The sequence below is a fragment of the Triturus cristatus genome, chromosome 2_2 (assembly GCF_964204655.1).
Source record: "Triturus cristatus chromosome 2_2, aTriCri1.1, whole genome shotgun sequence".
NCBI classification, from domain to species: domain Eukaryota; kingdom Metazoa; phylum Chordata; class Amphibia; order Caudata; family Salamandridae; genus Triturus; species Triturus cristatus.
Window position 1 is genome coordinate 855,084,802 of NC_140582.1, and position 27,835 is coordinate 855,112,636.

At 46.5% G+C, this 27,835-nt stretch overlaps 1 protein-coding gene across 1 annotated transcript in view; it reads left to right on the forward strand.

Moving 5' to 3' along the window:
• PDS5A (PDS5 cohesin associated factor A) overlaps positions 1-27,835 on the forward strand; it is a 1,513,477-nt gene that overhangs the window by 610,934 nt on the left and 874,708 nt on the right. Inside the window, exon 20 of the mRNA XM_085642237.1 lies at positions 20,139-20,262. Coding sequence (XP_085498363.1) covers positions 20,139-20,262 — 124 coding nt within the window. The remainder of the gene's footprint in view (positions 1-20,138; positions 20,263-27,835) is intronic.

The following is a 27,835-nucleotide window of genomic DNA, read 5'->3' on the forward strand; positions in this document are numbered from 1 at the left end:
CATCATCAGGGGAATCTCTCAGCATGGTCCAGATCTCAGAGGAAACCACACGGGACCTGCAGTGGTGAATGACCAACTGTTACTCGGTTAGAGGCAGATCCCCTCCCAGAACACAGTAGTGACAGATTCGTCAACCCTGCGATGGGGCGGCTTCTTGGAGAGGTGGAGATCAGAGGACTATTGTCTCTGGCGGAGTCCGGACTCCATATCAACTTGTTGGCGCTCCGAGCGATTCGCTTGGCCTTGAAATCTTTCCTTCCTTCCAGGGCAAGCTGGTTCCAGTATTCACGGACAACCACTGCCATGTGGTACTGCAACAAACAGGGTGGAGTTGGGTCTATGACCCTTTGTCAAGAGGCATATCCCTGGTGGCTGAATACCTGGCAGATTCCCTGAACACCTGGGTGGAGAAATTCAGCTGTAGATACCTAGCAGGTCACAAGTGGCGTCTCCATCTGGAGGTGGCGCAAGGTTTATTTCAGCCGTAGGGAGACACTTGGTTAGATCTGTTCGCTTCTGCCGAGAACGTGCAATGTCATCAGTTTAGCATGTTGGAGTTTCCAAGGTGGCTGTCCCTTGGAGACGTTTTTCATCTCGAGTGGCGCTCAGGGCTGCGTTTACTCCTTTCTCTCTATGCCGCTCCTGCCCATAGTTCTCAAGAAGATCAGGAGCGACCAGGCCCAATCTTTCTTTTGGCTCTGGACTAGGCACGGAGAGTATGGTATCCCGAGCTTCTCCATCTGAGCATCCATCCTCCGATCAGGCTGCCTCTCAGGGAGGATCCTCTGTCAGCAGCAGTAGGAGAGGGTCCTCCACCTGAACCCATCAACTCCGTGCCTTCTTGCCTGGAGATTGAGCTGTGGCAGTTGATAGCATTCAACCTTCCTCCGGAATTAGGTAATGTTATTTTGGCAGCCAGGCGTCCCTCTAACAAGACTGCATGCTCCTGCCTGTGGAGCAAATTTGTGAAATATGGTACAGACCGATCTATTGATCCTCTTTCTGATTCCCCCTCACCCCCCCTTTTGAAGTCTTGTTTTTTGTTTTGACCCTTGCCACCCGGAATCTGCTCTGGGCAGTCCTAAAGAGCACCTTTTGGCCTTGTCTGCTTTCCTGAGGCTGTCAGACCAACCCTCATTTAAATCCCCTATTGTAAATAGATTTCTTATGGGGCTTGTACATATGTTCCCACTGGCTCCTTTCATGATGCCTCAGTGGGACCTTAATTTGATGTTCACCTTCCTGATGTGTGCTCCATTCGAACCACAACTGCCCCCTTCGGCTGCTTACCATCAAAACAGCCTTTTTATTGGTAGTAACTTCTGCAAGGAGGGAGAGCAGGCTGTGTCATCTTACCAGACCATCTTCCCTGAAAATGTGGTGCTTCGCACTAGACCCACTTTCCTACCAAAAGTGGTAACACCATTCCACATGGGGCAATTTGTCACCTTGCCCACTTTTTACACTCCTCTGCACCTCTCTAAAGAAGGGACCCAAAAAGAGCGTTGTTGTTCTACCTTGACCGAACTAAAGAGTTCCGGTTGGACAACCAACTCTTCATGGGGTACGTTAGTTTAGAGATCGGCTGAGCTGTACAGAAGAGGACTATCTTGCAATGAGTAGTCCTTTGTATCAAAATTTGCTATGCTGAGGCTTTAGGGCTCAATCCACCAGAGCTAAGGCTGCTATCATGCATTTGCATACATGGAGTTCCAATCCTAGACATTTGTCAGGCTGCAACATGGGCATAACAACAACAACGCCAAATAGTGGAGGGTGCAAGGGACGTATTTTAAAGACCAGCAGAAAGGGTGTCCCCTATTAACAACGTTATATATCACCAAACCCCTCTGGGTCTAAACTAACAATGTGTGTCTAGAGTAACAAACTATAAGGGAAAATATTGACTATCAATGGAGGAGAGAAATCCCTTTAGGACGATTACCCTCACTCACCAGAGGTGACATGCTTCATCATTTGGGAATCTCCTCTTAGTGGAAAAACCTAGTTCCACCAAGGGCTACAACCCCCTCACTATGAGGGAGGAGCTCAGGGATGTTTTGAAGGTGAAGCTTCTACATAAGGGATCCTAAAGTCCTGTGATAAGTCAGATAAAATAGAAAAAAGACCGCAGCGCAAATAAGAGTGATTCAAAACTACCTAGTGAGATACAAATAGGGCTAGCTTTATTAGTTTGTTCCCACTGGCAGGAATAAAAAGCAGTGCAACAGCAGTACGAAAATTAGACTGCTTGTTTAAACACAAACGGTCAACATGTTTCAGCCCTTCCGATCAGAGTATCTGGGCTTTCGTCAGGACCATGAGAAAATACAAAGCTGCTACTAAAGTGAACAAATCATAAAAGTGCAATGTAACACAAGATTATTGTGATACTGAACCATCCTCCATTGTATCCATCAGTGATTCTGGAAATACCTACAAAACAAAAATTAGGCATTTTGTAAAGTCAATATCCCATAGTAAGCAAACAAGACTCACAAAAGTAAATTACATTACAAGGACATTGATACTGGTCCCGTACTATGACCCAATCAAACAGGTGGAAAATAACTCACCCAATCTGTTGGATATTGAGAGCCTCACCTCAACCTGGCAGCAGCTCAGGGAAAGGGGCCCGCTCTACAAAAAAAGCATAAAACTGTGTGTCACATGACCATTTCAACACACCGATTACTACAGAGCAAACAAAGGAAACCACTAACTGCTCACAAGACCAGAGTAGAATAAAAATGCAAATCGGAAAATGCTACTATATACTAGTAATGCATGTAACTAGTTTGACGGTAAATGCCTTGCATCAAATGTGAAAAAACACAAAAATCAGTTACAATCTCATGATTTTCTTCTGTCGTTATAGTGTCTTGACAGGTAATATACCTAATCAACTCACATATTTTGCCCCCATCAGACATAGGGTATTCACAGACTTGAAATTGAGTATTATTAGACAGAATGTGGCCATATCAAAGAAACATCTCTCTCAATTCCATGTATAAGCCATAAAGAGTCACCCATAAAAATAAATTAACAAACGCCGATAGGGACACCGGAGACACGTACTCTCAAATGCCTTCTGAAAAACCGCTATCTCAGCGTGTGCATTAAAAACACAAACTTACTAAATATAAGAGGCACATACAGACGGTAAAACCGTGTACTAACCTGTCCGTCGGTACCCCATCGCAGACTGAGGCTGTGATCGGAGGCACCGAGCGGAAGGTGCCGCTGCATTTAAAGTCCCTCCGTTCATCGTACACAAGCCTGGCTGAGGACCCATAGTAGACTAAGGCTCGCCTCAGCAAAAGGGGGACGGAGTTAGCGCACCTGCGCAGCTCTCGCCCACTACTTAGCGCGATGTCAATGATAACAATGTTCGTATTAAAAACATTGATAAATTCCTCTGTAAAGGCAAAACTAAAACAAAGGTGGGAAAACAGATGTTGAAGAAATCAAAATTGAACCGAAGTGTCACTCAGTACACAAAGTACAATGACGAGGGAGTTCATCTGTAGTGAGAATGTAGTACAAACTATGGCGGCCGTCCTTACACCACCAAGTAACGCATCTCCCCACCCCCGTATCTGTTTAAAACGAACCAAAAAACCAACTGGGGGACATATAGACAATTGTATGTAAATATATGGCATGCAGTCGAATCGACATGACTGTAGATGTCACCTGTCCTCAGACTTGTTAGATTCATGATGGATAACACTCAGTGATATGGAATGCTGTATAACCAAGCCACGATGTTAATATTAAATTAAAGAATACTTATACTTGCAGACTGGTAAAAAAAAAATGTTGGGTTGCGGACTGGTCCAAAAAATGTTTTCATCATTATCGTGTTCGTGTGATACAACGTGTGGCATTCCTTCACAAGTTTACCAAGCACTACTTCCTGGACAGTCCAGTCCGAATGGACGCCCTTTTTGACCACTCTGCACTGCAGGATTTCCTGGTCTAAAATTGTCCACAGTCCCTCCTACATGGATTGCTTGGGTATCTATTCTAAGGTAAGGAATCTGCAGTTAGAGATCTCTGTCAGATGGAAAAGTTACTTACCTTTGGTAACGCGGTATCTTATAGAGACATGATCTAGCCTTAGATTCCTTACAGACCAACCCATCCTCCCCACACTGCCTACAGGTTTTTAGGGTCGGGGCTGATCCCTTTCAGGGTCCTAGCTGTTGTCAGTGCACATTATGGCTCCATGCTCATGGCGTGGAAAGCAGCTGACCTCAGTGCGCCGAGGTGGCACCTATATAGGTCATGCGGACGTCACCTCTCCGCGGACGCCGCCAACATCTCGTGGAGTCAACCATTGCCACCTACCGGCACTCAAGGGTATTGCTTGAGGGAAAAATGTTTCAGTTCCAGCCTGACATCTTGGAATCTGCGGCTAAATCCTGTCTCTACCAGATAAGGCATTACCAAAGGTAAGTAACTTGTTTGAAATGCTGTGCTGTAGTGCACACATTAGTGGTAACATCACAGAAGAAAACAAGCATTTGCAATGCATTAGGTCTGACATTTAAGAAACTCTTGTAAATGTGACATCAATTGGATTACAAATGCTTGTTTGTAAAAGCCCCCATGCTGTGGTTTTACTGTAAGGAACAGAGCGCGGCCGCCATTAAAGTGAAAGTGCAGCATGGGGCAGTTTTTGTGGCCGCGTTGGGTGCTGCAAATAAACCAGAGGCACGGCCTCCACTGTATGAGTGTTCTATGCTATGAATTAATAAATAAATAAGCAATGGAGAGAGAGTGTCCTGCCTGCAGCAGCAGGCTGGAGGAAACCATTTAAGCAAATAGTGCTTGGAGGCTGTAATTAAAGCCTACCGAGTAACAACACATGTAACCGATTAACAACACATGTAACGGGGTTTCCTCATGGGAGGTTACAAAATGACATAAGGCGGCACGAAGGAGGGACTACTAAGCCTATTGACCAGTGAAAAGCCACAGTTTCCAAAGGACTGTGACAAAAGCCAGTGAAAAATATGGGCGGAGAATGGGCAGAGCTTCAAGTCCATACCTTAATACAGCATGCCTTGCAGAGCAGTGCATGCGCTGCCCAGGTGCAACCTACAAAACAAAATAAAGAGGAAGACAGAAAAACAGTGAAAGAGAAAACTGGGATGAAAATGAACCTACAAGAGTGAGATACAAGCCCAGGGAGTGTCTGGTAGTGGATGAGAGAGGCATGAAGTGGAATCAGGCTTGTGCAGCCTTCAATCAATCAGGATTTATAAAGCACGGCTAATTACTCATTAGGGTATCCTTACGCTTTCAGATCCCTAGGCTTATTTGAACAGCTAGGTTTGGAGGGCCGTTCGGAATTCTGGAAGTGGGGTGACGGAACAGGATTCTAGTGGTGGTGGAGACAAGATTGGCATTAGGCACCCCATGCACAGTCTGAGCAAAACCTTGGGACCAGCACTCATTCTTTTACAAATTGAGCACTGATGCAATCTATGCATTTGCACTGAAAACCACCCAACTGCCAAAGAGTTTTGTAAGCAATAGATGGTAAAATGAATAAGTGCAACTAAAAAGCGGCATTAAAATGGACCACTGTAAAAAAAAATTAAAAAAAATACAAAAGAGGCCCTACTGAGCTTCAGATAACAAGGAGGCCCCTTAAGAGCAAAAAATAAAACGATTATTAATCACTTCTAATGGAAATTGCACAATACAAACATGCTGTTTCTTTGTGTTCGCGTATGTAAGTTTTTCTGAGAAATATAGTCACTCTAAAACTGATTCTATTAGCAGGCCCCGAAGGCAGACTCCCTCCTGTGTAATGCATTAAAGTTTGCTTCAGGTAACTCCAACTTTTTGAGGCGGGTTATGGAAGTACAATAGGTGCAATACTTTGCGGGTCCGGATGCCAAAGACCGTATCTTACGATGGTCTTATGCCCCTCCTCGTCATCCAAACGACCTGAATATAGGTAATGTCTATTTATGACAAGCATTGACATAGCCAATAGGTCTCTCTTTTTGGTCCTTATAAGTATTTAGTTATGCAGCACAATATCCTTTGTACAACAGCAACAACTGTTGCATGGCTAAACACTTACAAGGTCCCAAAGGCGAGACCTATTGGCTATGCCAATGCTTGTTTTGCTTCCCTCCAGGGTAGCTGAATTTTACTTCTTCACATGCTCGCTCTTTATGGAGTCTTTGATGTTTATTCTCTTTAAGAAACCGCTGTAAAATATCCTTTTTCGTGGTACTTTCGCCTTCATTGTGCGTTGTAGCCCACTTTGTGGAAACGCACTGGTCTGTTTTGGGACCTGTTTTGATATAATGCTGCAAGGCTCTGTGGCCATGCCAACTCACCCTGCCTTGCCAACAAACGGTTCAAAAACATGTGTGAAAAAGTATACAAAAACATCACTTTCCTGCAGCGTAGATCAAGCGAGGATGGAGGCAGAAATGTAAGACCCCTCCCCCCTAACAAAGTAGAGGGAGTCAGAAGAGGAGGGTGAGTGAGGCGAAGGCAAAGCGTTAGAAATATCAGCTCGGCTCTGTAACTGTCCGAACACGGAAAGGAAACCCCCGAGGCTTGGAATGTCCCCCCACCCTCCATCCACGACATTACTCTGCGAGGTGACATGGACACGCTGGCAGCGCTGTAAGGGCGGCTGGCACGAGTAGCACCCGCATGTATAACACCTGAAGCTACGGAGTGACGTCACCAGAGAACCTTCTCATCTCATTTGAATTGAATTGATTCTTGTATAGCGCTGCTGTCACCCCACGGGTATCCTGGCGCTCTGATATAGACAAGTATTGCCGGTGCTGAAAGGTTAGGCAGGATGAAGAAATGAGGCTTATGGGTAGAGCCATGTTTTAAGGCTCTTTCTGAACTCGGTTAAGGAGTCGATCTGTCTGATCCTCTGTGGTAGCTCGTTCCACATACGGGCGCCCACCACGCCGAAGGCCCCCCCGCCCATTCTAGCCCGTTTGAATCTAGGCGTTACCAGCAGATTTGCGCGGGAGGATCGCAGCTGTCTCTGGGGGAGATACCAGGTGAACCTTTCCTGAAGAGGGACTGGGCCCATCCCGTGTGTCACTCTGTAAATCAGACAAAGAGTTTTAAAGAGGACCCTTTCCCTGATTGGTAGCCAATGGAGCTCTCACAGAGCCTGAGTAGAAGATGAATCGCGCCTACGGTTTAGCACAATTTTAGCCGCGGCCGACTGGACTCTTTGCAGCCCCTGGAAGATGTACTGAGGGGCCCCTAAGTACAGGGAATTATAGTAGTCCATTCTACTCAGCACTGTGCTCCTTACAATCAGGGGTCGCATGTCCTTTGGCAAAATCGGGAGAATCCGATGCAGCAGGCGCAGTAGCCCAAAGCACACACTGGCTGTCTTACTTGCCTGCGAATCCATTTGGAGGTTTTTATCTATTAGGACCCCCAGGTTGCGTATTGTGTTGGCGGGGGCCAGCGAAGCCTCCTCAGGGGCAAGCCTGAACTCCACCGGCAAGTGCAGGGCCAGCCTTGCCGGTTAAGCTGCAAGGAGTTTCTCCGCAGCCAATCTGTGGTCAGGCGCATGCATTCTTGGAATTGTTCCATGGAGACCGCCTGTTTTCCCTCCACAGAGAATGCCAGTTGTGTGTCGTCCGCATAGTTGACTAACTCAACCCAGAACTCTTTAATGATCGAAAAAAGTGGCTGTAAAAATATATTGAAAAGAATGGGGCTGATACTAGAGCCCTGTGGTACCCCATGGACTATGGGTGATTTCCCAGATGTAAACGGACCCAGAGTTACCAACTGTTGTCTCTCCGCCAAGTAGGACCGAAGCCACTGCAGTGCCTGACCCTTTACCCCTATACCCTCCAGTCTCTCAAGCAGAATTGGATGACTCACTGTGTCGAATGCGGCCGACATATCCAGGAGCACCAAAATCGCGGTGCTCCCGTTGTCGGCCCGCATCCGAAAGTTGTCCATCATGGTTATCAGGGCTGACTCCGCCCCGTGTCCGGGTCGGAAACCAAACTGATCCCTGTCCAGCAAATGATGTTTCTCCAGGTAATCTGATAGAGATCTACTTACCACCTTTTCCAAAATTGTAATTGGGAAAGGGAGGAGGGAGATGGGCCGAAAATTGGCCGGGTTAGTCGGGTCCAGCGAGGGTTTTTTAATTAAAGGAGACACCACCGCCTGCTTCCATCCCTTCAAGACTATGCCTTCTTCCAAAGATTGGTTACATATCTGGCGTAGCCAGGGAAGAGTCAGGCGGCCATATGTCTTCCACACCTTCTGGGGCAGGGGGTCAAGTGGCGAGCATGAAGAAATGCTTTGCACCGTTGTGTTAAAAATGAGGTCAGTGAGGGTAGGAAAACTAGCCAAGGAACATTGCTGACCCAGAGTCCCTTTAGTTGCCTCTTTACCAAGGTCCTGGATGGCAACTTCGTTGTCCTTAAAGGAGCCAACGATCGTTGCCACTTTATCCTCAAAGTGGACGGCAATCCCATGGCATAACTTCTGTGAGGCCTCCACTTTATTCTCCAGACAGGTTGGAGCCGAGATATCTCTCACGATCTTAAAGAGTTCTTTAGTCCCATTGGATGCTTGCACAATGGTTTTGGCATAGAATTTGGCTTTGCTTTCCAGGATGTGCATCTTATATTTCGTCTGTGCCGCCCTTAATGCTGACTTGTCCCCCTCCAAGTACCCCTTCCTCCATTTCCTTTCAGCCTTTTTGCACATTAGTCGTGACTGTTTCAGTTCATCGTTCTACCAGGGTGCCGAGATTTTATTTCTGGTTTTTATTTTCCTTAGTGGAATTAATTGATCCAAGGCATCCGTAATGAACTCCTGATGAGTAGTGTAGTTATCCTCTACCGTGCTAGATGCCCGAAAGGGGCTCACATGTGGGTGGTATTAAGGAGGCGCCTGTCCTGCCCAGTTTAGCCCAGTTCCTACCTCTCTGAAACGTCGCGGAGGTTTTGGCTTGGTCTTGTCGACCGGCTAACAGCATTTTAAAATGGATTAAGTAGTGATCCGTCCAGTTTTGAGGGACGATGTTTAATATTTTCACCTCTGACTCATTTGCGAACAGGAGGTCGAGTATATGCCCTCCCTGATGGGTCGGGGAGGTAACCAACTGTTGAAGATTGAAGTTGGTGCAGGTATATTTCAAATCTCTCAACTGGTTACTCATGCTTGCATTCTCCCACAGATTAAAATCGCCCAGGATGATCATTTTAGAGTGTGTTAGGGATAAGTTGGTGATGGTATCCAAGAGAGGCTGATACATGGTGGTACTCCCTGGGGGGCGGTAACAGATCAATCCTGTATAGAGACTGCCTTTAACTTCCTGAAGCGAAAATCCCATCAGTTCAATCCCGTCTATCTCATCCACCTGCAAAAGAGTGAAATTAAGTTCTTCTCTAAATATCACTCCCACCCCTCCCCCTTTACCCTCTTTCCTAGGGTTGTGTAAAATTTTAAATCCACCAGGGCAGGCGAGACCTATCTCTACCACGGACTCCGCTCTAATCCAGGTTTCGGTTAGAAACAGAGCATCGAGCTTCATATCGTCGATCAGCAAAGCAATTTCCGTGTGGTGTTTTACTAATGACCTGCAGTTAATCAGCCCGCAGTTTAGGCTGCTAGATGTTTTAGTACACCTTTTTCCCACAGCTGGTCCAAGGTAGGCAGCATCAAAATCAGCAGCAGTATCTGCCCTGCTACCTATATCCAAAAGCTGTTTTCTTGAGTAAATGCGGCGTGCCTCGCTGACTACACAGGCAGCGTGTATCGCACCGAGCAAGTCCGGAGCGCGGACGGGCGCAGACGGGCTTGCCTCTGGCGCGCCTCCGGCACGCCATCGGCGCGCCCGCTGCGCGCTTGCATTGGCCTGATTAAATAGGCAGTTGTCGTGTACCAAACACTAGTGCGCTCACCAATATGGCGTCCACTTGTGTCACAACTGCCCCCAAGATGACGCTCAATAAGGTCGAGGAAGGAGAAGCCCTGCTGAAACAGCAGGTGAGTAGTTCGATTTAAGTGCGGGTATGCAGAGGGAGGTGCTGGGTCATTTAAAACATAAGGAAACAATCAGTAAAAGACCTTAGTCGATCGATAGCAGCAACAGTTTCCAGCCCCTGGTTCCCTGTGATAGCCCCTCGTGTCCTTTCAGCTCTGCAAGTAACGCGTTCTATCATTTTGTGGCTGCGCGCTTGCATTGGCCTGATTAAATAGGCAGTTGTCGTGTACCAAACACTAGTGCGCTCACCAATATGGCGTCCACTTGTGTCACAACTGCCCCCAAGATGACGCTCAATAAGGTCGAGGAAGGAGAAGCCCCGCTCAAACAGCAGGTGAGTAGTTCGATTTAAGTGCGGGTATGCGGAGGGAGGTGCTGGGTCATTTAAAACATAAGGAAACAAACAGTAACCAGAGCTATATCCGGGTAGGGGCAGGCGGGGGCTCGGAGGACACGCTCTTATAATGAGAAGTTTTCTGGTAGCGAGGTGCAGGGTGGGGCTGTGGGTGGGGGGAGGAATTACCACCATGTGGAGGGGTGGGGTCGGCTGTGGAGGGAGGCTCAAGCTGTGGAAATTCTTTATTATAATGGAAATTATGTTCAGAAAGAAGGGCACTGGGGAGATATGTTCTAAAGAAAATTACCTTCATATATAGCGTTTTTTATAACAGGATGAAAGACAAACTTGGGCTGTGCAAACGTTTTCTTATAAAATGGAAATTCCTTTCAGATAGAGGGGCAGGCCAGGTAGAAGGAGAGATCTGGTAACATGAATTAATTAGAAAACCGAGGGACAGTGGTGGGGCTGTGGAGAGATGTTTAGGAAAGGGACGGAGTAGGGTCTGTAGAGATACTCACGTCGGGAACGTGTCACTGATGCGAATTTAGAAACACGGGTGCGACAAAATGGAGCGGTGCAGCAGCGCTAAGAGTGGAGCGATTATCAGACCTGGGAATTATTAAAACCGGGTCTTGTGTTAATGTCCTTATCTTTACCGCGAAAGCATTGATCAATTTCTCAACATCAACTATAAAAACCAAGCATTGGCCGCGCGGCCGTAAAAGTAACGCTGCGCGGCCTTGAAATCGAAAGTCATCGTGATCGTGATGATGCGCTCTGTGCTAAGCATGCGAGGGATGCGCACGCAGTGTTGGAGAGGCGGAGCGAGGCGCGCGCGCGCTTGTGCGTGTAACAGCAAGCTGGTGGCCGGAAAAAGCCTGTGGGTAGCACTTGGAAGACCCGCTTACTAAATGTCTCGCCAGGTCAGCTCATGCGAGACCTAAAAAAACACATTTCATCAATTCCGATCTAAGGAAATGCAGCAAACTAGAGGCCAAGCACGTCTGCAGGAAAAAATCCTCGCACTGATTTACAGATTTCAAAGTGTGATTCTCTTACTCAAGGAGCAAATTTCTTCAAGTGCAAACATTGATCGTAATCCGTTTTGCCAACCATGTTTCAGATTTTATTTCATCAACCAAGATCAATATCATTTTCCTGTTTCCTAAAAACCCTTTACTCTCTCTTCCTAGACAAATGATCAGGGAAACTACTGGCAGATAAGTGAATTCGATGTAACCAGAGAATCCTAGTAGGAGATGGTATAAGCTTTGTAAGCATAAAACGTTTAAAGCAACGTGAACCTTCTCTTTAGGTATAGTTTAGGTATAGTTTATGGTTAAAAAAAACAATAGTGATTGCAAAGAAAAAAAAAATCGATCAAAACAAAAAAACACCAGTCTCAAAAAGGAAGAAACAATGAATGTGTCAATGTTTCTTAAGCGAGGTGTCCCCTCCATGGAGTGAACTACCAGGTGGACCTCGGGGCAAAGCAGGGAACCCTGTTAGCTGCCCATAGTGCTCTGTTCCTTTTCAGTAGTAGGTGGTCAGCAGCCAGCGCCTAGTCTTCTGCTGAATGGACGCTCATTGCCTTGCCAACGGGCCCATACTATAAGGCTAAGCAGTCCCCTATAGAATTTGTTCCAATGGGACAAAGAAGGTATTGCCCTGCTGGCCCCACCCCTTCGACAGCACCAAACCCCAGCAGGCCTTTGATGTGCGAGTTAACAGAAGCCCTTTCTCTGCTAAGGGCCCAGCCTACTGCAGGCTGTGGTACTTAATTAACACAACTGTCAGGCGATTGGCAGGATAGGCCCAGCAGGCCCTTTTGAGCAGAGGTGCCACTGGAGGGAGGAGTAGAAGGGGGCAATGCTAAATTATTTCTCCGGGATTTATGGCATCCTTTCCAAATTCAGCTTTCCTCTAAATGAATTTCCCCTCAAACCTGCAGAAGGGAGTGCAAATGAAATTACTCCCTCCTTCCCCCATGGGCAAACAAAGCTTTTAATCCTTGTACTATGCATATTCCCCAGATGGCCTTGTTTTTAGGTCTCACCTAGCTATTGCGTAGCAATCGCCATGCGAGACTCTAGTAAGAGGGGCTCCCAAAAGTGGATTGCATGGCGAGCACGCGCACAATCACGTGCATCGTGCCGCCATGCAATCTGTTTGGGGAAGCGCTTCAGCCCACTGGCGCCCTCGGCATCAAACTTCAAAGGGTCTGCTCCCCCGCCCCGCCAAGCGCGCATGCCACGCTCCGCCGTGTCACAAATTTGCTTTCACTTTTTCTTTATTTGCGTATCCATCCTTCTCATTCGTCCTTACATTATTCCTCTCGAGCCTCTTTCGCTTTCCTGATTTCACACCTCCCCCTCCTTTCATTTCCGTTCACTCTTTCTTCCGTGCCTTCTCTTGCCCACTATTCTCCTCCGTCGTCTTCCGCTACTCTTTCTTCCTCTTATTTAAAGTGCGTTGTTCTTAAGTTACTAAGCAATTCAAAGTGCCGGGTGTTGGCAGGATCATTAACAAAAAAATGTTTTGCTTCTCAGCCTCTGTGACTTTAATAGCGACAAACGTCGTTTAGTCTGGCTCCATCGTTCAGTTAATCTCATTCTTGTACTCTGTTGAAAGCAACCCTCTCCTCGTCCCTTTGACACCAGTCCTGGATTGGGGGGGGGGGAGGGTGTACATTTTCACACACAATCCATTGCGGGTGCCTCTGACTGACCACCTTTCCTTGCTGTAGTGATTTTGGGTCCATTCCTATCGGGGACCTCTGCAGACCCATCTGGGGTTCCCCTTTCATCACCCTTTTGTTGATTTTTTTGCACCACCAAGTGGGCCATTTGTTTTCACAATTCGACATTTTGCTCTAGTCTCCAAAACATAACACATTTCTTTACACACTTTAAAAAAAAATCCACGGGCCGAAGAAATCGCTCCAGCCTTGGATAACGCTTCTAGCATGACCTGTTGTAATTTCTGAACCTGCCAGTATTTTGTCCCACAGGCACGAAATAATTAAAGTTCCACTGTCATTTCTACGTGATGAAGTGCTAAGTGGCACCCACGCCAATACGATGTTTTTGTCATGTTATACTCCCCATTCTCGACATTGTTACTTTACCAGAGCCAGACACACAAACATCCCTGCATTACCTAATGAAGCCGACCCCAGCCTCTCGTGGTAAATTGTGACACATACATTATTGTTGAGCGCAAACAATTGTCAAAGAATGTAAATATTATATTCCAGACCTCAAGGCATGCTGGAACATGTGGAAATATATACGTCAGGGGAACAAAATATGAAACATACGGATCTGATCTCGATTCTAGGGCGCTCGAGAGAACAAGCATTTGCAATGCAATAGGTCTCGCATTTACGCGAGTTTGAGCTATTGACATTGCAAATGACTACCTTATATTTAAGTTTTAAAAACAGATAAATGCATTGTCATTTGCAATGTCAATAGTTCAAACTCGCGTAAATGCGAGACCTATTGCATTGCAAATGCTTGTTTGTTGTTTTGTTATTGGCATCTTAAGAAGAGTTTTCCCTCTGTCATGCATCCACTCTGCTGCAATATTTGGTGGCACATGCGGAGTCTTTGACAAGGATTAGCTCAAGACATAGACGCAGTTTTCCGCAAACCAGCACATCCGACCCGCATATATGGTCTTTAAAAACAGAAGAACTGCACCTTTCAAGTCCGATTTTGCTGCGTTTTTTAAAGTTCTGAACCGGTATAAACAAAATTCTCGTCCCGTTTTATAGCTGGTAATTGGTGCCTGTTAGTTTTAGATGGTATTTTTACTAAATCCGTGGAAAGCTGGCCCTGTATTTTACTGTCCAATGCTTAACACCTATGGAACAGTCGCTAAATCCAGCAGAAATGTTATGTAACCCATAAACTGGAATGCCCACTGGGGATATGGACGGCCACGCTTCATTCTTCGAGTGTAGTTACATTTGGCTGTTGATCAGCCCACAATTGTCTCAAGCCACTGTTTCACGGGAATGAGCACAAATTACTGCCTGACATTCACAAGAAATAAAATGTCTGGATTATGTTTATATAAAGCGTTGTATGTGTTTTTACTGAAAGGGGCATATTTTTGATTGTGAAGATCTCTGCCAAGGTTTGTTGACCAGCACGTAATTTTACACAACCCCAGGGAAGTGGCAAAGGTTCGGCAAGCCAGCTTCCGTGCAGATCCATGCACGGATAAACAAGCGGAGTCCAAATCGATCATTTTGCCAGGTGAGGTCCCTGTGAAAGCTCAGCTGCTCAGGCCGCTCCATGTTAATTGTAATAACACAGGACTCCTTCTGCCCATGCATCCCCGCCCCTCTGGGCGATACGGACACTCAGCTTGTTACCTGCTGGTTGACGTCAGTGGCTGTCTGCTGCTACAAGAGAAGGAAAGCGGCCTACCATCTGCAGGCGGTCAGATGCGTGTGGGGACTGCTGACCGTTCCCAGCGCTGCCCTGACCCTGGGCGCACTGTTCTCCTGCATAGAGCTCTTTGTTCAACCCAGTTAGTTACTGTGCCGGGTTACAGTTGTAGGAAGGTGGATATCTGACTATGGTTTCCCCCAACTTTTTGCCTAGCGTCTAGCTGGTTTTTCGACTTAGTTGGCCTGAGATCCTGCCATTCAGGGTCTCAGGCTGTCTGCTCTCTTTAAAATGGACTCCATGTACCCTAGGTACATACCCAATTGGTAAGGATCACCTTATTGGACCCTGTACAGTGTACCCTAGGTACCCAGGGCATAGGTGTACCCTAGGCCTCCCAGGGGCTGCAGCATGTATTATGCCACCCCTGGTCTGGCCTTCCAATCAGACACAACTGGCTGATCACTCAGCTGGGGCAAGGTCGTGTAATCACTCCTTGCTTAGATATAGTATACCTATATCTACCCTTAATATAGACACATGTGTACCTATCAGCCACTCCTATGGCAGGCCTTAACAATCCTGGAGGCAGAGTGCTTGGTAACATGTGAGATGGTGCTCTAGCATGAGCTGAGCCTGCCTGCAGCTTTCGGAACCATGTCCTTATAGCTGTTCTATTATATGGCCTACCATATACTCTTAAAGTCCCTTATAATCTTAAATGGTTATGGTAACTATGGTTTGGCTTTATCAAAACATGTCGTGTAAGGTGTCTAACACTTTGGAATAATACCCCCATACCATTTCTGGTGATGAGGATATTATTCCTCCCTTCTAGAGGGAGAGACATGTTAAAATCCTACTTTGTTGTTTAACTCTCACCAAAGCCTCAGCATCACAAAATGGATGCTGCTGCCACAGACACGAGTCTGACCTCCTGCTGCTGGGAGCCCTCCCAGCCAGGGAGGCCTGGACAATAGGTTTCCTGCTTCGGGAGGTGCTAGCACCTCCCCAGACAGACTTTAGTGTACTGGGGCAGGGAGGGCTGAAAGGAATGAGACATGCCTGGGGCACCCAAGGTGCTCCATGCATAGTCCAGTTCAAACCGGTGCTGGGGCACTCCAGCCCCAGCTCTGGCGCGAAACTGGACAAAGGAAAGGGGGTGTAGCCACTCCCCTTCCTGGTCCCACCCATAGGAGGGACCTTGCAGGTAGCCCAGCCCACTTGCCCAGTATATTAGTAGCTAGTGGGCCCTGCTAAATTAGATTAACCTGAATCTGCAACTTGAACAGAAACTCTGGACCTTCGACATTCGACCTCAGGAAGAAGACTGAAGAAATCTCCCTTGTGGCCAAGGAGTGACCACCCTGGGCAACCAGGCACCATCCAGCGACCGCTGCTTGCTTTGCGACTGAATCCTACGAGGGACGACTGCAGAGACTGACCAGCGCCGAGACTTCCATACACCTCTGAACCAGATCCACATCTCCAGCGAAGCTGAGACCCGTGGAGGCGGCGAGGGACGTGGGACCAGCGACTTGGGAGAAGTGGCTAGTAACTGACTAGCGCAACTTCCGAGGCTCCCTCGAGGCTGTGCTTGGGGAATTGAGAAGCCCCACTCCCGAGCACAATCTGCCAAGAAGATCAGCTCCCCACACTTCACGTGTTCTGCGTGGGGCCCTTCTGCACCTGTGTTGGTCGACGTGGTGTCCGGTTGCTGGCCCGTTGGCTAGTAGTCTCTGCGACGACTAACCTTTACTTTCAACTTGCTGGTCCGGCTCCTCCAGACTGGCTCCCGCTCCTCTGTGAAAGAGAAGCACCCCAGACCTTCCTGGTCTGCACCAGAAGCAAGTCCTCCATCCTGCGTGGGTTCCGCTTGCCAAGGCTTGTTGGGTCCTGACTCGACTTCGACGCCGCCGACAGCAAGAGCCTTCGTGGGACAGCTCACCTCCTGGTCCTGGTCGTCCTCGACGTCTCCTGGTACCCGTGGCTGCTGCGACAAGCTTCACCTCTTCACCTGCATCTTCACAACATCGCCTGGTTCCTTCTTGGTTCCTTCCCGGCTCCTGGCTGGTGACCTAGACTCTGTCCCTTCTGCTTCCAGGTTCCTTCCTTCCTGATCCCCACCTTGGGATCCACCGGACACTCTTCACTGACCGCCTGTCAGCAACTTTCCTTCAGGCATCCATAGAAGTCCACGACGAAACCCGACGCAAGTTTACACCTATGCACCCGCAGCCCGTGGGCTAGGTAACTTGGGTACTTCGGTGCTCACAAGGGTATTGACTATCCTAGGTTCTAGTTTCCGAGTCTCGACTTTCTAGCTATACCAGAAGTGTCCTAAAACTGCTTATTTCTAACTGCTAGTGATTCTATCGACTTTTACGCATTACGCGTGAGTGTTTCCACTCTGCACCTGAATCCCGTGGGCCTCCCACTTCCTAACTGTTTGTAGTATAGTGTAGCCCCAGCGATTCCCTAGGCCTAGGCCTATCCTGTGTTCGTGAAAGTGGTCCTTATACCACTTACTTAGTATATGGTTTGCGTGGCCCCTAGGGCCTAACTGTATTACTTACCTATGTGACTTAATGTATGCTTAAATAAGACTGTGTTGTACTTACCTCGAATCTCATAAAGAGTGCTGAGGGTTTGACTAGAATAAATACATTCTATTTTTATATATATCTGTTGTGGTGTCCTTTCATTTGGTATTCAAGGGATTACATATGGTATAACAGCTGGCTTCATATGCCATTCAGAGTTTAGCCTAAGACTGCTCTTGTCCATGCTACCACTAGGATAGCTGGTCTATAAGGTTGACTTTACAACCAATCACCATAAGGGTTGTTTGTACTGATACAGGTTGTACACTAGAATTAGTGACATCATATATCAGGTCAACTTCTCACAACAGTGACACCACGGATTGGATTTTCCCAGTTATAAATAAAAAAAATTGAGGTCCTCGAGCTGCGCTATGTTGAACAAAGGAAGGGCCCCTTACTTAAAGGGAAAGTGCTCGTGCCCCTGTGCTGTGCACCAATTACAACAATATTTGCAATGCAATAGGTCTGGTTCGGCATTGCAAACAAGTGGCCGCCATTGTCCCGCGCTGAATGTAAGCATAACACTTGATTGTGCGTGAAGTAGGACAAACGCAATAAACAAAATAGTGCTTACAAGACTAAATAACACAACGTTTAACAACCGAAGTAAAGGGGCCAGTCACCATGGGAGGTTACAAGGCAGACAAGGCAGTACCAATGTGGGACTGACAAGCCTATTAAGAAATCAGAAGCCTGCATTTACGAAGGGCAATGACATAAGCCAATGACCAATATGGGCGGAGAGTGGGGAAGGGCTTTATCTCATACTGACTACAACTAGTCTCGCAGACCGGCCCATGCGCGCTGACTCTAGGCTCGACCTAAAAACCATCTAAGACTTTCAATAACGGGGAAGTCTTGGAACATTACAGTTTATGGCCCTAACAGCCTTAATATACTATCCCTAAGCGCTACGCTAGTTCTAGCACATGAGTACATAAATCTGAGTTTCCGAGGTGCTGCGCATACCTGGACAACAGGAGTACAAGGCCAAGAGCTAGGAGATTGTGTCTACGAGAGAAAACAATTCTGGCACCAGTTTGACAATGCAGAATGAATGCGTTGCAGAGCTTCAGGGAGTCTTGCTTGATGTTCTTTTGGTCGGGATGGAATCTGGTGCTGTGATTATCTTGATCTATGATCTACGTCGGTGACATGGGTGAAGTTTCTCTTCTAACAGTGTTCAAGTGACAGTTCTTATATACTGTTTCTTATCAGAGATTGGAATTTCTGACTTAAGTTAAGGAATGTCTGACATATAAATTATGTGCATCCGGGATGTTTCCTTGTGGACTTATTAGGTCAGAGGGCATCGATTCAGACTACTCTATCTTGGTTATGTATTGACATGTTTTTAATCAGACAGATGTCACCTTGTTGTATCTGTGTCATTGATCGACGGGCTTGATGCTTTCTCTGTTTTTATAAAGATATGGTCAGGTGACGTATGCATCTAATAAAGTAGTCATGACAGTGACTGCATAAATGGAGAAAGAGGGCGACTGCCTTTGAAAGATGGTGACCTCAGTTTGTCAAAATAGTCGAGGCCTACATAGACAAACAATCTGGTGAGGCTAACTAAAATGGAATGTACAACTAAGATCGAACCTGTTATAAATGTTTCAGATCCTAAAACTAAAAGAAAGAATCCTAAAAACAAGTAATTAAAATAATAGAGTTATAGAGGGAAAGAATAAGATTTACTACATTGCAGGAATAACATGTAAATTATCTCTCTGAATGTGTTTTTGATTGATCTTGCTCATCAGAGATATTCATTATACCGTTACTGAATAAAAGCACATGCCATAAACGTGCTTTTGATGAAATAGCAATTCATCACTTGTTACATGTTCAATAACACGTTCTCAAACTGAAATGAAAAAAGGGTCTCTGCACTGAAAGACCTGATCCTTGCAAAAGTTTTTCGCCCACCATGCCACCTCAGTTTGAACCCAGCCATATGCTAATCAGCCTTGACTCTGCTCCAGTTAGAACAGTCTAGCCCGGGCTGCCAGGCTAGGTCCTCAAACTGGAAAACAAGCAACCCATGATCTGTTTCACACTTATTATGGGCTCATCAGCCAGATATAGCTTGAATCCAGTATCCCAGTGAGCACGGAACCCACGTCTGAACATTCCTGTCACACTTGGGTCGTTGAGGCAGTCCTTGTGAGAATCCGTTAGACTTTTGAGTATTGCAAGTGTGTCGAGGTTTAAAATGTGACCATGTAGGAGGGGAATATTCCCAACATTGCATTTGCTGTGAAGAAGAACCTCTGAAGAAATATCAGACAAGAGGAGAGCTCTAGATCCTCATTGAAAGGCATCAAAAAATAAGAACTGATGAATATGCAGCAGGGTGGACAGTTAATGACTCCAGTTACGTCACTGTGATGCTGCTTCTGCTATTGAGATGTAGCCAGCACCCCCTACTGACACCAAGTAGCTATGTGTAAAATTTTGGATCCATATCCGGGGGATATTGAGCAAATGAGGAGTATGCAGATACGCATGGTACCAACCAGAAAGATAGTTACTGTAGGACAGCATCTTTTTAGATGGAATGTACTATCAAGACATGGTATTGAACTGTAATGTGTGAGGGAGTGACAAAAGGTGCCTACTTAGCCACAGGCAATTCTTGACATGATTGTGTAAGATTTATATATTGTGTAACTCATTGCCTCTCAGAAGTCACTTTAAATCAAAGATACTTAATGCAATTGATTTTTCAATGAAGCTGTAATCGTTTTTAGGACCCTTATTCCAATTTTGCATCAGAAAGCAAAGCGAGGAACACCACATCAAGCCAAACAAGCCATCCACTGTATCCATTCTATATTCTCGAATAAAGAAGTTCAACTTGCACAGATCTTTGAGGTATGTTTCTAAGTAACTGTGGTGTAGTGAAAATGTCTGTTTAAGGTTTATATTTGAATTCATTCAATATTTCAGGATGCATGCTCACTTTTTGATTTTACTCTTTGGTTTCTTTGTCCTGTGCTTAATGAGTTTAGAATATTTTGTCTCCAACTGATAGTTTTAAATTGCAAAAAGTAGGTTTTGAGGTGATTCTATTTCATTGAGTTGATACTCCTGGTATTTCCATTTACCATTTTTATAATGTTAACCAGTGAAGGCGTTTGCACTACATTATAAGGTCATTCACATGATTCCATTCTTTTAGGTTTTCATTCCCCATTTGCTTTCTTTTTTATTTTTGCCACCATTGATAAAGTACATTTCTATAAATACAATCATGAATAAATACTTGAGGAAACATTGGCAATCATAAATAGGATAAGAAAGGGAATAAAAACATTTTACAAGAGAATTCATTACATAGCGTAAAATACCACTAGTAGGCTGCATTCAGTACCCTGGAGGCCCTAGATTGTTGAGATTGTGGCTTGCCTCCCTCCAATATCGGCTTTCCAATTATTGATGGGAGCCTGGATAAGATTAATTAATTTTCTAGCCCTCCATCCTTTCCTCTCATACCCTTCTCAAGATTATAGATCGCTAAAAGCAGTGAAAGCCACTGCTGTAATAAAGGGGAGCCAGGGTTCAGCCAGGCTGATGAAATACAAATTCTTGCTACTGCCATGGCCAAGAAGACAAACGTACTGTGTGCCTGTGGTACTCCTTCCTTTGCCACCCCCAGAAACTTTAAAGCAGTCGTGAGTCTTATGAATCCTCAGATTGTGTTAAAAATTATTCAATAGCTATCTTCAACGGCTCTAAAACCGGGCAAGTGAAAAACATGTGAATGATATCGGCATCAGCACTGTGGCATTGAGGACAGAGAATCCCTTCTGTGCCACCTCATTGAGCGATCCTAGCTGGTGTATAGTATCGTAAAAAGATAGTTTTAAAATGCTGCACCTGCAGACCAGCCGACCTCAGTACGGAATGGATCAGCTTAAGTGAGTTCATAAACTTGATCCCTTCAATACTTAGCTTTTGCTGCCATTTCTCGTGATGTTTATCTAGGTCATCAACCGTCAGTTGCCTAAGCCTTATATAAATCTGGGTTTTAGTACAGACCTCTGGATCTCTTATTGCCTCCATAATAGGTTCTTTCGAAAGGGCGCCCCCTCTTTTTTGCGATTTCACTTTGAACCTGAAGGTATTAAAAAAATTATTTGCGATCAACATTAAAGAGCAGCAGAACCTTCTCAAATGGTATTACGCCGTTTGAATCGACCAGATCCCCCATCTTCCTTACTCCTAGCGCATCCCATCGTGACATAACCCCTTCATGGATTACCTCTGGGAATAATGGTTACCATAAAGGGGAGTGTAAAAATTCATCCTGTCTAACCCTAGCTTCTTCCTAACAGTGGTCCAGACAGACACTACTGCCCCCAGGGTCTTAAATTTAACTTTTTTTATAATAACTAGATTCACTGTATCTCAATAGCCAATTTGGGGCCTCTTTCTAGCAGCAATTCAAATACATCCGGGTAGTATCACTTCTCCACCAATCCACAACCTTTCCTCCAAGTAATCCCCGAATGTATTGGATTGCTGCAGCCCAGTAGTACATTTTTAAATTTGGGCCAGCTCTCCCCCACCACCCCCCCTCTTTCTCTGGGGAGGGACATAAACCTAAGCACCCTTCTGGACTTTTTTTCCCATCTCCTTAAACCAATGACTTTCAAACACTAGGGGTATAATACGTTCTAAATAAATATAAAATCTTTGGGAGAAATATCATTTTAATTATGTTACATCGTCCAACAATTGAGGTGCAAGTTAAGCCTATCTAAATCTTTTTTTACCCTTCTGGATCACAGGAGCTAAATTCTTTTAAGCGATCTTGACCAGTTCTGAGGTTATGGTGACTCCTAGATAAACTGCAGATTCGGTCACTTGCGGATCCGGTAAGCAGATATTGCTATTAATGACTATTTGAGTTTTCTCCCGATTGAGCAGATAACCAGAAACCACCTGGACTCTATCTCCATTAAGGCTTCAAGTAGGTTAGCTGCTGTTAGCGCAAGATCATCTGGTACCCCAGTATTTTGGTCTCGAAGCCTTGTAGCCGGATAGGCTGGATTCCTATATTAGCCTCAATTTTCCAAATTAGGGAGTCTATAAAAAGTGCAAATTAAAGAAGGGAACAGGGACACCCTTGTCTAGTCCCCTGTGTGATAAAGATAGGATCACACTGTCACCCATTAAACAAAGTTGGGTGCAGGGGGCTCTATATAATGCCTGTATGGCCTCGATAAACCCCTTTCCGATCCCCACCTTCTCAAGAGCGGCCCGAAGATACTCCCAAGAGACCCTATCGAACGCCTTCTCGGCATCAAGTCAAATAAACTGAGGTGCCGTCAACTTAGGGTATAACTCTGCGAATATGCTTGGCCGTTCCTCTGCCAGGAATCATCCCCTGCTGCCTAGGGGATATCACCTTCCCTATGAAAGCACTTAGCCGATTGGTCAATATTTTTGATAAAATTTGACCGATGGGTCTGTAAGATCCTGTCTCTTTAAGGGGTTTCCCTTTCTTTGGCCAAATTATTATATTGGCTCCTTCCCATGGGGAGCTTCTCCTTTCTGTACCTGGCACATTACGTGAAGTAGGTCGACCCCTAGCACAGGAAGAAAGCTTTATAATACGCTAATGGAATTTGATTGGGGTCTACAGCCTTGCCGGAGGGGAGTTCTCTAAGCGCTCTTTGTATTTCTTCCCCTGTGAATGCATCCTCAAGGGATTCCATGTCCTGCTGTGAAAATTGCTCCATATGGAGCTACTCTAAATACTCATATATGCCTTATTTCCCTGTGCCCCTCCTCTCCATTTAAATTTTCATAGTAATATCGCTGGAATACCTTACGTATTTCCCTAACCCCTGAGACTAGTTCGCCTTTTGAGTTTTTAACCTCCAGGATCTCTCCCCCAGCAATTTTCTGTCTTGTCCTGGTGGCCAACAAGTGCCCAACTAGCTCCGTATATCCATGACAATATTGCCACCAGGCCAAGTATTTTTCTGCTGCTCTTGCTGACTCAATTTCTCCTGCGGTCGCCTTTACTAGGGCAAGTTTCTGGAGAATCCCCGCAATACTTAAGCCATTACCTACAGTCCTGACCAGCTCTTCTTCTGTGTCCATCATTGTGTTATTGATCATGCTTAAGCGCTGCCTTGTTCCGATTCCGAGAATAGCTCAGAATTTCCCCTCTGACCCCGGCCTTGAGAGCATACCACACCCTGCCACACCTTAGCACTGCTCCTATCGACCTCTAGAAATTTCCCCGGTCATTTGTTCATATGTTGAACATACTCAGGATCTTGAAGTAGACCCCTTTCAAATGTCCAAGTGTGTTCCGTGGCATCTGCCCTTATGTTTGTTATTTCTAAACCAGGGGATTATGGTCAGACATAACCCGGAGAAACTTCTTAATGGAGCAAGTCGTAAGCAACTGTTGCGAGACCAAAAAATAGTCCAACCGCGCTACTGCTCTGTGTGGGGCTAAAAAATATGTGCTGCCCCATCCTGTGGTTTTAAGTGTGACCAGACATCATTAAGTCTGTTGCCTTTACATCAGTTGAATGACAGCGCGATGCACTTTTTTTTCCGGATGGCTTAATTACCAGGATTCACCTACCATAACCCGTACCCCTCCCCCCCACTGCCCCCCTCCCCCAGCCATTAATATTTAGTCGCCACAAAGTATGATTGGTAAAGGCTATTCGGTAAGGTCTGAGTTAAGAAATTTGAACAATTTGTGGTCGTCGCCCGGGGAGCCATAGACTGAGCAAAGCGTAAACTTAAACCCCCTGAAATTGACACTCCACAATTGACCATCGACCAAATCTGTCGGTTGAGCGGTTTTTAAATAGCATGCTCCCCTTCCTGGCCAAGATAGCCACCCCCGGGCTCTGGTCCCTTGCGAAGTACATGCTACCAATTGATACCACAACTGCTCTAAAAGATCTTTCCTAGTCCCCTCGATATGCATTACCTGCATACATACTGTATCGACCTGCAACAAGCAAAACTTTTCTTTGACTTATCGTCGCTTTGCCTGGTCATTCAGCCCACAGATATTTATTGTTGCTATTCACATACTAAATATGATTTTCCAACCTGTTCCAACACTTTCTCCCTTTCTCCTCCTAAGTTTCCTCATGTAATGGTGTTTTTTGCTTTTCAGCCTCCAACCCACCCCTCAAAGTGACCCTCCCCATCCCTGCCCCCCCACGCCTCCCGCCACCATCCTATTATAACTTTTGAGCGATATCCCATCACTACCCCTCTTCATCCACCAATGAGAGAAATGCGTATCAGCTCAAAGCTACCTAGCTAGAGAGGACTGATAGCCCTACTCCATTTTTATTTTATCAATGTGCTCTTTGGTGTGGATTTTTGAAGTAAAAACTGTGTTTTTATGTATGATTTTCAGGCGAGCTGAATTCATCAACTAGGCTTCAGCCCCCAAAGTTTGGCATTGTTGGATCAGTTGCCTTAATCTCCACCGTCTCTCCACTGTGACATGGCAAAAGTCTGGCTTTACTAAGAAAGACTGGTCTTCATACATTCGTTTGGCATTGGGTCGCGCTTTTTAAGAACACTTCTTCCCAGAGCAGATAATTTCCAAAGTACATTAAAATTGCCCTCTGCTTTGAGTTTCCTCCATTACGAAGCTGCCCATGTGTTTTTTAATGTCAGTGGGAATTTGTGCACCCGCTGTATCTCGAAGTCCCAGTTCCAGTGCTGGAGTTCTGGAAAGGCTCCCTTGATTAATTTCAACGAGTAGGCTCGAATATCATTGCCCTCTGCCCCTTCTTTTATGCCAAGAACCCGCAAGTTGTTCCTCCTCTGTCGGTTTTCGAAATCTTCCCGCTTCCGTTGGAGATCAGTTAGTTGTGCCGCCTGGGACTCAGTCCCGACTTGGGCTCTGGCCACATCATCTTCTAGCGTTGCAGTGCGCTCTTCTACCGTTGTCAATCTTGTGTATAAGTCAACACAGGCTTTCGCCATTTTTCTCACAGCTCCCTGAAGCTTTTTGTTTGCCAGTCGTTTTTTTTTTTCTTCAGTTGAGCCTCTTCTTGGAGCTACTTGATGGACTCATAAATTAATTTCAGAGAAGGTTCTTCATTTTGTAGTGTCCTTACATGTGGTGATTTCTCCCTACCCTGGAGGATTGGGGTACAGTTTCTGGATAGCGGAATAGTCCCATTTCAGGGTAGATTTCACATTAGACCTGACAAACTCATCCGCAATCATCTCATTGATGGTCTCTGTTTTTCTTGGAGAACCTCTTCCTTCTGACTACTGTCCCAGGTCCCATCTGCTGGCAACTCAGACTTGAGCTGGAGAGCTTTACATTGCTCTCTGCTTCTGACTCAGAGGAGCTAATATAAGAGCCATAGGTTACTGAGAAAAATTTGTCACCTAGCTCCTGATTGTCTTCGAACCCCTTCTGCCCTGTTGTCTATTCTATTAGTGTGCTGGTATACATTTCCAAGTCAATCAAGGTCTGCATTTATAAGTGTAAGGGACCGGCAGGATAGTGATGCTGACTCGCCTCGGTTGAGGCCATTTGGACAGGTACAGGTAGCGCCCAAAGCCTTTGATTATCATAGCTTACAGTCCCCCCCTACCTGACGCCCCCTCCGGGTCTGAGCCTCCCCAGGTGCTAGCTGACTCGGTTAGTACTTCACCTACTGCATCTGCCTTGCTTGAGACGTTGACCGTGTGCAGCTCATTCTTCTCCGCACCATCGATGCCCCCTTGTTAGTCCTTCAGATCCCGATGGGTTCCAATTACTTCATTAATATCAGCGGGGATTGCAGTAGTGAGGGAAAACTCAGTGATACTCTGTTGCTGCTGCTGGGGTTGAATCTGAGGTGTTGTGTACAGCTGGAGTGGGAGTTCTGTCTGAGACTCCCGTTTTCCCCCCCAGTAGTTTCCTCCTGCCTTCCTTCCACTTTCATTTCTCCCTTTTTATTTAAAATGTCCAGGCTTTGTTTTCCTTGTAGCGGCATCTTGGCATTGGTATATGCGCTGACTCCTGGGTTCCCTGCCTTAGAATGCTGAAGAGGCGTATTACTATTTTCCTTAGGGAAAGCAGATGCATCTGAAAGAAACAGTTATAGATTCCTTACCTTAGAATAGATACCCCTTAGAATTACCCCCAGGCGTCAAACTGGATCAGGAAAGTTTTTCGTCAGCACTACCCCTGTGCCTCGGAAGGTGGCGTCAGTCGACTCCGCGTTCGTCGTGGTCACCAGGATGACGTCGCAGTAGCTACATAGACGCCGCCCTCACGCACTGATGTCAGTTCTTTCTTTTTCCGCGCCAGCTAGCGCAGATCCGAAGAGAGCGGTACCTTGAGTCTCTTTTTGACTAACTTTTTGCCGACTTTTGTCGACATCGTTCTTGAGTCTTCGACTCCTGGTGCACTTCCGAGATGCCCGGCTTCAAGGCATGCGGTTCCTGTAGCAGACTGATTTCAGTGACGGATCTGCACCGCGTGTGCCTCTTCTGCCTGGAGCGCGACCACGACCCCAAGTCGTTCTCCGACTGCTGGACCATGAATCCGAAGTCTGTGTGGAAGCGGTCCCGAAAGCTTCTCGAGGTCTGGCAGTCGGCTCTGTGCTGCTTGAGGTCCCGGTCGCATAGGAGGTCGAGGGACCGGTCGCGGAGCCACCATCATTCTTCATCCAAGTCTTCATACTCTGGGTCAGGTAAGTCGAAGCACAAGATGTCGAAAAAGCACAGTCACTCTTCAATTTCTCCCCGTCCATAGGCCAACGAGACGAGGGATACGGTTGGTGCCCCTCCCGTGGCTCCACGTGTAGAGCCCGAATGGTCGACTCCGGGTTTCCTTCCCTTTCCTGGACCTGGAGCGACCCCTGCCCAGCTTCATCAATTTTACAAAGCGATGCATGCCCCGGCTGGGGGCCCTGGGCCTTTGACGTTGGTGGCTTCGGCCTCGGCACAGCAGGGCCCCCTTGGATCCAGGCCTGGATCCGGATCGCCGCAGGCGACCTGGTTACGTCTCCCCCGGCGCCGCTTCCACCGGAACCACGTCCGCAGCAGACGCCGGACGCCGGTTGTGTCCCCAGCCGGTGTCCAACTCGGCCTCCACCTCGGGGTAGACACAGAGCCGGACTGGCGTCGATGGGTACTTTTGTGCCCCTGTTTTACCCTGACTCTTGGAGAACAGATTGGCAGCCAGAGGAGGGTGAGGAGGACTGGGAGGGGTCTGGAAACCCTGTAACTGACCAGTTAGGTTATGACTTGGACTGGAGAGAGGAACTGGGGGAAGCCAGTGGTCTGGATACCTCACCAGACCTTGGCATGTTGTCTCCTCCTACCGTGGCTAACTAGGGGGGAGCGTCTTATGCAGTGGTGTTGCTTAGGGTGGCCGAGGCTCTCAAACTCGAGCTACCTACGGTGGCAGTCAGGACTAACCTCTTGACAGGTGGTTCATCCG